Raw genomic sequence first — 15,622 nt, 5'->3', positions numbered from 1 at the left:
CTCATTTGTTTTGGTGTCAAATACTGCTAACTGTAGAAACTATGCAATTGTTGCTTGATCTGTATGAAACAAAATCAGTGACTGACTAGAAGACAAAGCAAACCAACAAATTAATCACACCAATTCTTTAGCCAAAACTGTTTTATTGAGAGAGACAGGTTCAGAGGGTGGAGTCAGCGACAAACTGGACTGGTCATGCTGAGCACGCAATTGTTGGTGTCCAGGCGTCAGATCAGATGCACTTTGATCTGGGTCAATCAACCGATCAATCCGCCGGTTCATGGATAAAGTGTGACTGCCATGTCAATGCTGTCAAGACGCTGATATCAACCGATCCAAGCCCTCCTCTCCCATCATCTCTCCTGGGGGCACGGGGAGGACACTTAGTGCTGCTTCCTCCTGAATGAGCACCCTGAGAGAGAATGACAGATTCAAGCCACTGAGACAAAGGGGGCATTACTGCACGCAAGCAATATGCAGGCACTGCACAGCACTCTCACTCAAGCAGTCAATGAGGGCAGCGATATTTTCACGTACAGAAGCATTTATTTGATAACATGTCTACAGCATTGTGTGGTAAATAAATATGCTAGTTTACAGTAGAATCTAGGTGCATCACAAACAAATACTGTGTACTAAAACTCCTGAGTAATAGATTGGCACCACCACCACCACCATAGCAGGCGTTTGTTCTCAGCCTTCGAAAGGGAGGAGCCAGTGGTCTAGCCCAGTCCTTCTGCAAACTGAGGTTTATGTGGCACTGGAATGAGATCGGAAAACCATGGGGGGGGCAGTCCAATCACTTGACAGTGCAGCCAATCGATTGTCAGGAAAATATTTACTTAAAACAAACCACTATTGTCTATTTGAATCTATTGTCTCTATTGTATAGTCACTCAATCATGTATGATATTCTATGCTCAAAACTGCCACCAAGTAGAAGACAATCGTTTACAGACAAGACCCAAAGCAATTATTAGGGATGCTCTGGACCGTCCATCGTTAACCTCAAGAATACGCATGTAAATGGTGCTATTCAAATAAATTTGACTGAAGCATACAGAGTACAGAGACTACTGACCCTCTGTGAGACGCGCTTTGCCTCCAGTAGGCTGGCACAGAACGGTGGAGCAGCCAACACACAGCACCACCGTCTGGGCGTGGCTGAACACTGTGGTAATCTTGTAGCATCCTGAGGGAAAACAGAAACACACACAATAATATGTCAGTGTCTAGACAACAGGGCGATGTTCTGATTTCACACTAACATACTGCATAACATAGCAATGTATTTGCCATGTATTCTACAGTACGCTAGTGCGAAGATCGAAATTCTGCACAGCATCCTCAAACAATATGGTCCAGGCTTGCTGTCGCTGCAATATGGACCAGGATCTAACCAAGAAATAATGGAGACCCACCTGGACACTTGACATCCATGAAGTAGGAGTTAGGGCTCTGGACGAGACGCTTCTTCTTGTGCCTCCTCTTCTCCTCCTCAGGGGATGGGTGCAACAAGTCTTTTGCAAGCTGAAGAACAAGCAGACAGCAAGAGTGAGATTACAATGATTATGACTAGGTACACATTTCCTTTGGACGTTTGTGAGATCAGCTTACAAATGAGAGTCACCAGCTTCATCTGTCAGTGTGTGTTTGGCTTGTAGTGGAGTCAGTAAATACTAGATAAGAGCATATTGTTGACACATGCACAGCCAACTGGGTTGCATAGGCATACATCAACAGACCACCAATTGAAGCTTTGTATACCTCACCAATTCAGTAGGACAGTGGTGTCAAATACATATTCAGTTCATCATGAAACGGTTTTTACTCGTTTTTCACAAATATTAACTCATCCGCCCCCATTAAGTCATTTATTGAACAAGGTAGCGCTAACACTGACAAAACAATCAACTGCATTTCATTTAGGGGTAGTTAGGGTACTCAGTGGCTTAATATGCTTGTCAAAATAAGTATCAGTTAACCGTAAATGTTATATCTAATCGCACATTTACAAAAAATCATCATTTTCTAGGCAACTCAGGCTCCATGTTTGCCGTATGTACGCGGCCATCTTGTATCTCACAATGCGCTTCTGCGCGCGTATGTCATAACTTGTGTTTATAAAACTACGACACTGACATAACCTACAGAGATCATGCACACAACAGTAAGTACGCGAATTTATCACGAATAGATTGAGCCTGGTATCGGCAATCAAAATCCAATTTAAACGGTAAAACAGTAATTGTATTCTGGCCCGGATACTCACTGGCATGTTGGCGAAGATATAGCCGTTGCCGGAAAGGAGGCATTACCGGAAGCAGGGGGTTGATATGGACGGTGCTTTTGTGCTCGTGCAGGAAGTGAGTGAATTGAATGAAGTTGGTGGACATATTTGTAAGGTCGAAACACTCTTATTGATTGACATCCACACCAGGGCTCAATAAAGAAAATGTCTTTAATAGACCTATTTTAAACATCCAATAAAGCAGTGAAAATTGGTATAGTTTTGTGTGATTATTGTGAGTTGTCATTCTCCTGTCTGTGGTGTGCTTCATTAACATGTCAGCTCCTGAAAAATATCTGCTGTGAATGTATGCACCCTAATCATAACCCTAACTGTAGACATCCATAATGCACATATCTTCAGACTTATCTGTCAACTGATGTATTGTCATTCAGAGACAAGTTCACTGTGTAACCCTGTGTAAATCAAATGGCAAGAATAAATAATACAAGAAACATTATTTTATTTATTTTTATATAAAGGGGGAATCTGGAATTGGTACATACATTTTTAAATTAATGATTTACAGACATTGTTTCTTGAAGAATATAACTTAATTAATTAACTTATGATCTTAGTTCAACTGTCTTACCCCATTATATATTTAAAATTGGGCTAACATTCACATGGGATTTAAAATGGCTTATTATTATCATTATCCCCGATAGTCTATGCTGCCTGCTCCTGTTCCTCGTCCACCTGACCAGAGGAACGTTTGTTGAGAGGATCCCGGAGTGACATCAGTTCCTGTATCTTGATGAAGGAGTCGCAGTCAGGAGGGAAGCGGTTTCTCTGAAGGAAAGAGAGGAGAGGGTCCTGTTCAGTCTTGCAGCCAGAGACATTGGTGACAGGACTGATGATCATTATGATCAAGCTTTACTTTTCCATAAACTGTAGTGCAATTAGTACAGTATGTGGATTGTACATACTGCAGTATCAGTGTGGTATAGTGCAATAACTTTCAAATTAGCAACATACACTCACCAAGGCTGTTGACAACGCACCACACACACACACACATACGCACACGCACACACACACACACACACACACACACACACACACACACACACACACACACACAGGGTAGAAAGAGATACACCTACATTAAGACAGAGACGTAGGAGACCTCCTCCCTCGCTCTGTGCTCCAACTGAGGACAGGAAGAAGAGCAGTGACTGTTCCGTCAGCCTGTTGCCTAGAGTACACAGAAGACATAGAGGAGAAAAAAAGAACAGCTATACCAACACACCTCAACAGTACATTTTTCTTGTTGCCTTTACAATGAGAAAGCAATCATTTCAATCATGTCAACACGTGACTTGTACACAATCCTTCTTCTATGTGTCCAATGGATATGGAAACATATTACTGCCTTCTAGAAAAAAAAACCTCTCTTACTTCAAAACTGTGGCTCTGTTTTATTATAATAGGAGGCCACTCGTACATAGTGGCCTCCTATTATAACTGAAAGACCAGGATGATGTCATACTGCATTCAGTGAAAAATGCAATCTTAGACAGTATGTGAAGTACATATTCATGCAGTGTGCATGAGTATGTATTATTCAATTCCAAACACAGCTATTGTGTAGTGGAAGTTTTGCTGACCTGCCAGGTTGAGGGAAGTGAGGGATGTGTTCCCAGGCAGAATAACTCGGCCCCCCGTGTGCTGCACTCCTGGCTCCAGCAGGGGGCTCACTGTCTCAGCCAACTCTGCTGACTGGTGGAGAGAGAGTGGAGGGCACTTACATCATAGAAACACACATATAAGTAGTGTCACTTGCATCGGGGTTGAATAGACATACTGTACACTGAACTGATGTTATGTTTGTTTTCAACAGTAATGTCAGCTTTCAATATATGGTATGTCTTCTAAATACTTTGATTAAGTCCTAACATTGTGCATTTCAAACCACAAATATAATATGACACGTTAAAGCAGTGATTTTTTTTTTTTTGATATTTCAAATATTTAAATCTGATTATAAAAACTGATTCATATGACTCCTAGATAAATTTATGAGAGTAGAACACATGTTGTACTTCATCATAACCATAGCAATAAGGGCTGTTTTTGTTTTTGTTGACATCAACAACAAATCATGTATAGCTTGAAATCCTTTTTTTAAAAAGTAATGATGCTCTTAGCATGCCCCATTGTTTATATAGTGTTTTGTTGGTGACTCTGTATGCAGAAATCATTGATGGCTGCTTTAAACGGCAGCATACAAACCTTATTCTGCGCAGCATTGGTCTTCTCCTGTAGACAAAGACACAGAAACACAGACCTATGAGTGATGGCTCTTCACGCCATAGGAGGAAGGTACAAGTCAATACAAAAACATAACCATATTTTCTATGTATTATTTGATATTTCAGGTTTGACCTCGGTCTATAACCAGGTGCCGTCTTTTGGTACCTCTTGTTCGGACACAGATGGGCGTTTCTCTTTTCCCCCTGCCTTTCCTCCTTTTCCCCGGGGCACCTTAGTATCAGAAACTGAGAGGCCAAACAAGAGAAACAGACAAGTATGTAGGGTATGTAAGAGACCATTATAAATCATGGTTTATCAGAGAAGGATATCATATAGGTGTTGATGCCAAAAGCATCATTACCTTTTTTAGTGAGTTTTGGCTCCTCCTTCTTTCCTGCAGCCTGATTGGCTGCTGGCTTCTCATCCTTTTTGGGCGTGTCCTGAGTAAAAGACCTAAAATGTTATCACTGTCATGGTAAGAATCTTTGATTCATGTAAATATGAAGTAAACCTTTCCTCTCTACTTTTAAAAGAAAGGAGAAAGGGTCTGTGAGCGTCATGAGTTCAGGCACAGTAGTACCTTTTTCTTGGAGGCACTCTTCGCCTGTTTGCTGACGTTGCGCTCCAGTGAGGAACTGCTGGGGATGGAGAGAGGACGCTCACACTTTGATTCAGCACCTACCGCCTGAGAGGGCTGTCGAGAGAGACAGAGAGAGAGACAGAGAGAGAGAGAGAGAGAGAGAGAGAGAGAGTGAGAGAGAGAGAGAGAGAGAGAGAGAGAGAGAGATCATAAGATGAATTACAGGGATACAGAGATAGACAGAAGCAGGGAGAGAGGATGATGAAAAGGGAAGGCAGACACAACAGGCAGCTGTGCAGTTGAGCCTGTGTGTAATGAATATAGCTTTGTCCGTCTTAAGCACTGTTCAAAATGAATAGGTTGTAATACAATTACAGATGTGTTAAACTTGAGTTATTGTGTATTATGAGATAGACGGATTTCCCCCTCTCACCGACTGGTCCCTTTTGAGTAGTAGCTTTCTCTTCTCCACAATCTCCTCGTGGATCAGAGCAAAGGGACCCAGCACCTGAGGAAAAGATAGAGGGGAAGGGGGAAAGCGTCACTGGGACAACACATAGACTAACTGCATGCTGTTCAGCAGTTGTACAGGTATAATGTAATATTTGTATAGTATGGTGCCATCATTTTCTAAGGGTGACTGCTATTGTAATGACTAGAGAGGGGGAACGTTGCAGAAAAGGATCCAGAGAGTGCAGAGTTTGAGAACTCACTTCAGCCAGACAAATGGCCCCTGTGTCTCCAACATGATTGTTAGCCAGAGAGAGACACAGCAAGGAGCGATTCAGACGCAGACCCTAGGAAACGGGAGATTCAGAAGAATGAGAATCTGTCTGACGGGCAGAATAAGAACAAGTATTTTTAATTTAAGGCTGATACATTTGAAAATCACAATTAGGGTTGTGTACCTGTGCTATATGAGCAGCGCCGGCATCACCAATGGAATTGAAGGCCAGGTTGAGTGACAGGAGATTCTTGTTGGCAGAGTGGGCTGTAGACAGGGCTGAGCCAATCAGACGAGCTCCCTCCTCTCCAATTCGGTTATTTCGCAGGGAGACATTGGTAAGGCTTTACAGGGGATGAGGAATGACATACTTGAGTAAGAATGGAATAAGTGCGTATGTGTGTTTGTGTGTGTGTGTGTGTGTGTGTGTGTGTGTGTGTGTGTGTGTGTGTGTGTGTGATGCCGACAAATGCCCATTTGTGAATAATAAATGACAAAATGAAACAGTAACTCACAGACTATCTTCAGATATAAGGAGGTGGTAGCTCTGCTCCGGAAGAGGATTTCCCTCCAAAACCACAGTCCTAACACAGGAACAGATAACAGAGAAACAGAGCTTAAGACTTCAGACATGCTTTCATTATTCTCTTCACATCTCTAGTGTACGACACAATGTTAAGAAGCATAAAAGGAGATGGATCATTGAATCACCTGAGGTTGGAGCACATAGACATTGTGTTCTTCAGGGAAGTCAGAGTTCGATCTGTCAGCCCAGCCCGCCAAAGACTGCAACACAAAGCACAAATCAACGGGAACAAATGCATTACAATAATAGGATATTAGTCCAATGAAAAACACAATAAACCAAAACATAGCCATAGCCCACCCATTCTCAGAAAGAAATATACCTGATAGCTCTAGCCACAATCCTGGGTTTAAAGGAGCTAAATCATGGGTGTATAGGCCTATACTACAGTAAAGTAGTTCAAGGGCGCATCTATCTCTCTGACACCTCTCTCTAAATACTTACTGGAGGTTCTGTAGATTGCTGAGGGATGGCAGTATCTTGTTAAACACTCGAGCCATCAGTTCATCCACCTTCCACCCTATAAAGTCACATTCAAAATGGCTCACGGAAGTTGTGCTTGTTTGACATTCCAAATAGTAATATTACGGTAAGAAATACTACTGCTCACTGTTATGCACTGTATGAGAGAGGAAAGTGGTAGTTTTTCTCCTATCATGTTTATGTTGTGTGGTTAATTCAACTAGTAACAAGGCTACGTTGTTTAGTGTAGTTTTGCTCAGTGGTTCTCTCACCGAACACCCTGACCTCTTTGACACTGCAAGGGGTGTCACTCTCCATCTCCACTTGGAGGCGGGGTTTAGGGCACCACGTTGTTGTCACACCCCCAGCCGCCATGTGGGATTGGCTGTCCTCTAAGGCCACAAAGATGAGAAGGGTGAATGAATCAGACTATACAAAAGATGGACATATAATAAGTGTCAGTCTCTGTTGTATGGCTGACAAATGCCATGTGGGTTGTTGTTGTTGTTGTTTACCCATGTGGCTTCTGTCTGTGGTTGGCGAGACAGACACTGAGGTTCTTGGGGTAACAGCGGGTATTTCCCTCATGCCCAGAAGAGCACACAGCTCAGGAAAGTCCACCTCCAGAGTGCCCGAGCACTGATAGTCATCTAGAGAGAGGGAGAGGGAGAGGGAGAGGGAGAGAGAGAGAGAGAGAGAGAGAGAGAGAGAGAGAGAGAGAGAGAGAGAGAGAGAGAGAGAGGAAGAGAGGAAGAGAGAGAAAGGAAGAGACCAATCACCTCTTATCACCTAGAAAAGCCTCATCTGCCACATACACTTGCAGCAGACTGCCTGACTAGGTAACTTGAAGATGTGTTGCCACAGAACAAGATTGACACATTTGCAAAAACAAAACGGTATGCTACTGTAACTTCCTTACCTATGCTTTGAGTTGGACACTTGTCCTGTATATTCAGTCCTAAAGCCGAAGAGCAGGTGAAAGACAGTGAGTAGGCTAACATAACAACTTGAAGCATGTACGGTGGTGTTTGCTTTATGCATGCATTTTGTTTTTCAAGTTTTTGAGTCTGACATCTCGCTAACATCACGACTTACCCGCTGTTTTTGAGGGTTCCTCTTCAACAGCATTCCCCTTGTCTTTCTCTTTCACTACTTTCTCAACCCTCTTCTTCATCCTTGCTAGCTAACAAATGTCCTTACTACAGTAGTTGGCAAAGTCAGAGCAGACTCATTTACATGTAGCTTCCCGATGACTCGGATGAACAAGAAAGGATAAATCAATTTAGCCAACTAGCTAGCAACGTTTACTGTTAGCTAGTTTGCTAACTATAAGCCAGAGAGCTAATACAAGCGTTACCATGGCAACTGTTTCGCCCTAGCCTACGTCTGAGTGGTGGAGATGGTTACATCTCAAAAGTCTAAAGTTGTTTCCTCTTTTCCTCTCCGCTTTCCTCCATCAACACTGAAATGTAATATCTTGACGGGTGAAAGAAAACTCCTGCTCCTTGCTTTCACCTTGTTTGTGATTACCGTATACTTGTCAATGGAGTGGAAGCCACCTTAGAGTATTGAGACACCCCATGAGAGCCCCCGATGTGACCTTTACTTTATTTGACGCAAACTTGTGCAAGAGAGTATTGCTGTTTGCCATCAAATCGTGGTGATGGTTACACATACAGCATTACACTGACTTGTATACAGGTTACAATAATTAATGTCAACAGTTTGTATCGCAGATAAAAAGAGGTGGGCTCACACTAACACTGAGCGCCAAATTCAATATGCTTATGTCAGCCTACTGTAGGTGATAATACCAACACCTTTTTGAATTGTAAAAATCTCTAATACTATAATGAATGGTATATTCAGCTATGTAGAGGGTGACACAGTACTTGTGTGGTTCTGTTCCCTGTCCATTGGCGCTGAATAGCATATGTATCTCACCATCAAGTCACCATCGAGACTCTAGTCTACCACCCATCAATGTCAGACATCTTTGAAAAACTGGGGGAAATACAAGGAGTCAAGTCCAGTCACTTGTGTTATGATGGGTCAGTACCTACCTGTGGACAACAATACAACTAACTGTAACCATGACCAATAATGCAAGACAACAAGTATTTGTATTCACAATAATGTAGTGCTTTTTATTAAAAAACAAACGAACAAAAAACAAATAGAATATAAAACAAAAAGTAAAAACCAACAGCATTTTCATGACTTTAGAATCATAATTACAAACTTTGAACGAGAGTGGAAGAAGTTTTGACAAACTGTACACATCACAAAATGTCTGCCAGTCTGTCCATTTACAATGCTTGCATCTTATTTTGTGATTGTCTAAAAATAACTAAACAAATCACACAAAACACACAAATACAAGTACAAGCATCATATTTATGACCGCTATCACAAGAAACGGAACCATTTCTCATTTGAAAAAAAAGAAGAAAGAACATGATATTGAGCTGACAGCTTTACTTTTGTTTCTGTCACCTTTCAAAATATCATAACATTTTTATGTTGGTTTGTTTTTTTAGTGTTCAACACTTTGCAGCAAAAACAAGGAGCATATTTCTCCTCAAAAGTAATAATATTATTATTAATATTAATTCTTACAGCGACAGATGTCATTTCATAGTCACTGTTATGTCCCATTGCCTTCTACGAAGTCCATTTGACATTCTTCTTGCTCATGCAGTACATAGATGAATTTCATTTTTAGGCAACAAAAATTCAGTTTAAGTTCTTATGCCATTCAGTTAGGACAGTTGTGGTACGTTATACTGGACAAAACACCTCTTTCCTTCTCCCCCAAGCTTAAGTGTCTCGATTATAGTGATACAAATGGCAGAAATAATAATAATATTATCAATAATATGAATAATCATAATACATATAGGGCTGAGTCCTGTACAATACAATAATACACAAAATCCGTTATCAAGATATTGCTTTTGGAGACACTTCTCACGTAATCCCAGTCTGTATATACATTAACTTGGCACTGTACAACTTTCCGCCTCCTCCCGTCAGTTTCTCAATCTCTCCATCTCTATGTCAATCCATCTCATCGGGACATCTCTGTCAAAGTCCCATCTCAACAGAGGCATAAAAAAAAAAAAGAAAAAAAAAGAAACTCATCAAATCTCAAAAAATTATTTTCAAACATTCTCCATGGCAACCAGAAACACGTTTGAAGAAAAAAAAAAAAAAAATTTAGAATCCCTCCCTCCCGACATATAACCCCCCTTTCTCACAGAATATATGAAAATATGACCATCACGATACATTATATGTTACTTATTGTTTCCATAATTTTCTGTTACATCTGTTAATTGCCATCAAGCCCTTGTTTTTTTTTCCGTTTTTTTTTTTTTTTTTTTCATATTTCTTCAAGAATTCTGGCAGATCACAAACACACTGATGTGCGAACAACACGCACGCACTCACGCAAGGCAGTCGGGGACCATGGCGTTCTAAGGCGTTACAGTAAGAGCCAGTGTTCCGCCGCCTGATGTAGTTAAGCTGGTGAATCAGGTTCTTCAGAGAGAGGGGCGAAGCTGACTGCCTCATGAACCAAACAAGACACTTGACTGACAAAAGCGCACACTCAGTCTTCCCATAGACCACCAGCCACTCTTTTACAAACACAACCCCCCCCCCCCCCCCCCCCCCCCGTCCAACTGTCTCTTCTTCCCTGTTCCTAAATGAATTACTACAGTATGACAGAAAAAAAAGATAATATACTTATTATTAACTTGCTTTTCAGACTGCATCATCATCATCCAATACTGTGTGAGTGTTAGTGAGTCTCAATGATACATTACAGGGACCTAACGATATCCACGGTACCAAAGTGCAGTTGACCAACCTCGTTCCTGCTTCTCTCCTAGCTCATCAGCAGTGTATACACACTGCATCCTCCTATGTCACCCCTAGGCCTCTTATCATATAGTCCTGGTACAGTACATTTCTCTTGTATGGCCTGTGTATGTTACAGTTTGTCATCATGACTGACTTTGTCCCACTAGGGGGCGCCAGTCTCCAGCCATCTCCTTCCCCACTTGATAATGCAAAAAACAAAAAGAAAAAATCCATTGGAGTCTATGGCTGCATTCCATCCATAGCCATGTTTCATTCAGTACCACACGTTATTCCTTTCTGCTGCTCTGCTAAAAATAACTGACTCATGGTTGCACTTAGCCATGTAAGTCTGTATGGATAAGGTTACACCTTAAGTCACTGTCCCTCCCCCAAGTTGACAAGGCTGTCTTTGTGTATTTGTTCAATGCGCTTTTTTAAGTGCATGGGGTAAATTTTTCCTATGTGTTTTAAAAAAAACTCATTTAGCATCGTACTTCATTCAAGTCTGGGTCCACCCCCCTGAGTGTCCCCATACAGAACCGTTGATTACCACTGAGCACGTAGCATCCAACCGTTGGGATCCCTTCTCTTGTGTTTCAGTCAGATACCTAAGATGGCAGGTTTGGGAAGAGAGACACCTGAAGGGGGGTTGGGGTTTACTTCCACCCACCACATCTTCATCTCTCTTGGTAAAAGTTGTCTTCCCTTACTCCTGTCTTTATCCGTTTCACACCCGTCTCTGACAAAGTGAGGGGAATGAGGCATGCCAGGTATGTGGCGACATCATTTCCTGCACACAAAGTCACCGAATCCAAGCGTCCGTCTCCGTAGCCTCCGCCCAGAACCCTCCTCCAGGAGGTAAGTGACATCTATGGCTATGGAAAGAGGAGAGGGACATGTTAAGTATCAGATACCTTATGAAGGTGCAGAGCATGAGAAATCCATTATTGTCATTACATTATACGTAAGTTATGTAAGGGTTTTAACTCTTGGACTGAAATTATAATGGTACAAATCTTAACTCAAAGCTTAACTTGCATTTGTGATTGCGTATAGGGGGATCTACACAAAAGGATGGCAGTAAAGTGACTCAGCTATGACCACTTTTGAGGCATAAGAACCTCTTAAACAAACGTTTAATCATTTCAGAAACTGTCCTAGACATTTGTACCCTCATTGGCCCAGCCTTTATACCTGTTCCCTCACCGTTCTTGCTGGGTGTCCTGTGCAGCAGGTCAAGCAGGATCTTGTTCAGTCTGTCCCTTTGAGCCTCCCTCCTGCCCAGTCCGGGGTGATGGAGAGGTGATGAAGACGAGGAAGAGGAGGGCAGCTCCAGCATCTCACCTACCCTCTCTGCTGAAGCTTCCTCCAGCTCTGGTCGCTCCTCCACCTCTGGCCCCTCCTCCGCTTCCTCCTCCTCTCCCTCCCCTGCCTGGTCTGGTCTTTGGGGTTGGACAGGCGGGGGTGTAGGGTGTTCCTCAGGGGCGATGTCCGTGCCCCCCTCTACTCCCCTTCCATCTTCACTCTCTGGACGGAAGTCTTCTCCCCCGTCACAGAAGGAGGCGTCGTCCTCACAGGCTCCCACCCCTCTGGGCCGCTCGCTCTTCCAGGCTGAACGGCCTCCGTTCCTCTTGTAGTTGTCAGGGACATAGTGCGGCTGTTGACGCACAGCAAAGTTGACTTTACTTCACTACTTTACTACAATCTTGGCTGTTAATACCAACAACTCAATAAAATAAGTAATAAGAACTATTAATAACTGATAGAGAACTAATAATCTGATAAGGAGGGAAACATTAACTAATGTAACCTAAATGATCATCTCCTCTCCCGGGAATAACTGTCGGTTTCAGACAAAGTAGGCCAAATATTACGTACCCAAATTCCCATGAAGAAACACTTGCTCAACTCAAACATATTTACCTGATCTTTCAAACCCCATATACCTGCCTCTCTCATTCTGAATCATCACTGAATCTGCCTCTCATCTTAATCACATTTTCCTCCATTTTACTATATGAAAACTCCTCAGTCCAATCCTCCCTCTAGCCCTCTGACCATCTTACCGAGAAGTCTCTCTTGGGGGCCAACCTCTTGGGGAAGTGGTTGAAGGCGTAGGGCTTGGTGCAGACAGGGTAGCGGTTGCGGTGGATCTTGTAGAAGAGGTGAGCAGACTTGTCCAAGCGGTAGTCACAGATGTACACGTCCTGTTCTTTCACACCCTTTGGCCGGCCTGCAGGAACAAACACACTGGCTCAGGTATCCATGGATTGAGCTGTGTGTGTGTGTGTGTGTGTGTGTGTGTGTGTGTGTGTGTATATGTGTCTATGTGTGTGTGTGTGTGTGTGTGTGTATGTTCAAAGGTGTGTGTGTGTGTGTGTGTGTATGTTTGTGTGTGTGTATATGTGTGTGTGTGTGTGTGCGTGTACAAAGGTGTGTGTGTGTGTGTGTGTGTGTGTATGTGTGTGCGTATCTGGCTCACCCTTGCAGTAAGTATAGAGGTCGAGGACACAGCAGGTCCCCACCACGGCCTCTAGGGGGATGATCTCGTACAGCGGCATACGGAACAGCTCGTTGTGGTAGAAACGGCGGGAGGGCGAGTGGTGCGTCTCGTGGGGGCGGAAGTAATGATGACCAAAGGCAAACCTCTCACCCCTGCAGGACACACAAACATAGACAGAGTCAGAGGAAAATAACTACAGCTTTGGATGCATTTGAATAGCAAACTGCTAAGCTTATAGGCCTATATGGCACAACAACATGCTTATCTATTTGTATCTGCCCCTATTAAAATAAACCATAAATACACACAATACTTCACATGAATCTCAATTACAGGCCATTAACATTTGCTGTCACAGTCTGAAGTGTTGGACCCTTCTCCCTGGACTTACTTTTCGCTTTTCCAGAGTTTCTCGATGCGGAAGATGTCCAGTTTGTCCCTGTTGACGTGAGACAGGAGGCGGTAGGACTGTCGGACCGGCTGGCCTTCTGGCGTGCGTCTGCTGTCCCTCATCAGGTACACACAGTCACCTAGACAGGTAACACAGTACATGTAACACGGTTCATACAACACGGTACATACAACATTCAATGTTGTGGCCTCTGCCGCATACCTGCTCTAGTGGCAAAATACACCAAATGACTCCCTGTCCTTCATAAGCTGGGAGGTCTATTCACACCAGTGTTTGAGTAGATGGTATCTATCGACAATCATACCTCTGTAGGTAACACAAAAAAACCTGATTCATCCCAGGGTTCTCCCCAGGATTTTTTAACAAGGTGGCGCTGGATTGCATTATCAAAACCGACTCGCTTTTATCAATGTGCCATGCGCCTAAAACACTGAATTAACTGAAGAAAACACAATAACTCTTTCACTTTCATTTTCAACAACGATGTCATTGGCAATCAAAGACAGTTACTATATCATCACTAAATATCAGTTTAATTTAAATAACATGTTTACATAGTTGTAGAGCCAAGTCAACACTGATACCACATTGATAAAGCCAGTCATACATAGTCTAGCCAAGCATCCCCACTTGTGCACTAACCCACAAAGCATAGGATTGTTGCAATGGGCTTGTATACCAATCCTTTTAAAAAAAAATGTTTTAGGGCATTTCTGCTTTATTGGGATAGAGACAGTAGAGATTGACAGGAAGGATGGGAGAGAGGAGGAGGGATGACATGCAAGATATGTCGAGGGTCGGAATCGAACCAGGAACCTTGCGATTATGTGGTATGCCCATCAGCGTGCTACGCCACTAAGCGCCCCCTGTATATCAATCCTGAATGAGGTTCAGGGACGGCTGCCTCTATACATACCTTGGTGTAGCAGCAGTTCGTCTCGGAGCAGACAGATGTAGTACACAGAGCCAGACTGGGCGTAGCTGGGCTGGGGCAGCATAGGCACTTCCTGTAGCAACACAAGAGGAAATGCATCAGATGAGAGAGGAAGATGATACTACAGTGCACTAACCTTCAGATAAACACCTGCAAGGAGCACAGTGCCTGGAACTACAATATTGTTCATATCGAACTATTTTAGTGTGTGATAATTGGCTAAAACGTGAGTCTGGATTAGTTATAGTTCTCATGATAAGCAATTTGAGCGCGTTACCAAGTCCTTGAAGATTAAATAGTGATACTAAATGCCTGAGAGAAAGACCTTGAAAGACTGAATGGTGACATCAGAGGGGTGAAGTGACTTACCCTGTCCACAGGTCGGGGGTCACACTGCTCACACAGGTAGTGTTCCACCTCCGTCTCCAACCGCATGCAGTCAAAGTGCTGCCACACCTGAAACAGACAGACATCACCGTTTACATATATTTTATAATATATATGTATATACTGTCATATAAGTACTGTACTAAATGTTATTGTAAATGTTACTGTTTGGTTGACTGACTGATTGATTGATTGATTGATTGATTGATTGATTGATTAATTGATTGACTGAATTACACACTGTCAACTTGACTCAAAGGCACTAATAATTGATCCTCGACTCCCACGAGTCTCCTAGGAGTAATCCCACATCTCTAAGCCTCAGTCTCTCTCTTGTCTGGTGACTCACCATGCACTTCTCACACTGGATCATCAGACCCTCGTCCTTGTACATCCCACAGATGCAGCGGATGATGTCATCGTCCTTGTCGTGCGGCCCGCCCCCTCCGTGATGGTGGTGGTGGTGTGCGTGGTCCCGCTCCAGCGAATCAGAGCTGTCGGCTTCGCTAGCGGTCTCGCCAACGATCTCATCGATCTGGACGGCGGCCTCGTGGCGAGCGCTGTAGTAGGCCTTACGCAACCGACATACATCTCTCCCCACAGAGGACTTCCGCCCATAGT

General features: G+C 43.1%; 3 protein-coding genes across 4 annotated transcripts in view; all 3 read right to left on the bottom strand.

Moving 5' to 3' along the window:
• Window positions 1-123: 123 nt before the first annotated feature.
• Window positions 124-2,308, bottom strand: rps27.1 (ribosomal protein S27 isoform 1). The gene is made up of 4 exons (XM_083680222.1): window positions 2,273-2,308; window positions 1,422-1,530; window positions 1,082-1,192; window positions 124-412 (listed from the first exon to the last, which is right to left on the bottom strand). Exons 1-4 carry the CDS (start codon window positions 2,276-2,278, stop codon window positions 384-386), a joined length of 255 nt encoding a protein of 84 aa, XP_083536348.1. The 5' UTR covers window positions 2,279-2,308; the 3' UTR covers window positions 124-383.
• A 651-nt stretch (window positions 2,309-2,959) lies between these two features.
• Window positions 2,960-8,072, bottom strand: lrrc71 (leucine rich repeat containing 71; the record flags this gene model as incomplete). Its single annotated transcript, XM_083680211.1, has 17 exons — window positions 2,960-3,082; window positions 3,397-3,488; window positions 3,901-4,012; window positions 4,526-4,552; window positions 4,712-4,791; window positions 4,908-4,986; window positions 5,127-5,240; window positions 5,560-5,634; window positions 5,840-5,923; window positions 6,035-6,194; window positions 6,366-6,434; window positions 6,562-6,636; window positions 6,881-6,956; window positions 7,171-7,290; window positions 7,414-7,548; window positions 7,818-7,856; window positions 7,994-8,072. 17 exons carry the CDS (start codon window positions 8,070-8,072, stop codon window positions 2,960-2,962), a joined length of 1,539 nt encoding a protein of 512 aa, XP_083536337.1.
• A 990-nt stretch (window positions 8,073-9,062) lies between these two features.
• ash1l (ash1 (absent, small, or homeotic)-like) overlaps window positions 9,063-15,622 on the bottom strand; it is a 30,862-nt gene continuing 24,302 nt past the window's right edge. The window contains exons 20-27 of one of the 2 annotated variants that reach the window (XM_083680378.1): window positions 15,351-15,622; window positions 14,984-15,070; window positions 14,597-14,687; window positions 13,660-13,798; window positions 13,248-13,420; window positions 12,832-12,998; window positions 11,960-12,422; window positions 9,063-11,640 (exon numbers count right to left, since the gene is read on the bottom strand). The exon at window positions 15,351-15,622 is cut by the window's right edge and continues 4 nt beyond it. In XM_083680378.1, coding sequence (XP_083536504.1) covers window positions 11,549-11,640; window positions 11,960-12,422; window positions 12,832-12,998; window positions 13,248-13,420; window positions 13,660-13,798; window positions 14,597-14,687; window positions 14,984-15,070; window positions 15,351-15,622 — 1,484 coding nt within the window. In that variant the 3' untranslated portion in view covers window positions 9,063-11,548. The remainder of the gene's footprint in view (window positions 11,641-11,959; window positions 12,423-12,831; window positions 12,999-13,247; window positions 13,421-13,659; window positions 13,799-14,596; window positions 14,688-14,983; window positions 15,071-15,350) is intronic. The other variant, XM_083680379.1, reaches the window with a different exon arrangement.

Source organism: Argentina silus, assembly GCF_951799395.1.
Source record: "Argentina silus genome assembly, chromosome: 11".
NCBI classification, from domain to species: domain Eukaryota; kingdom Metazoa; phylum Chordata; class Actinopteri; order Argentiniformes; family Argentinidae; genus Argentina; species Argentina silus.
Note: the sequence above shows the minus strand (reverse complement) of the source record. Positions and strands in the feature narration are given on the sequence as shown.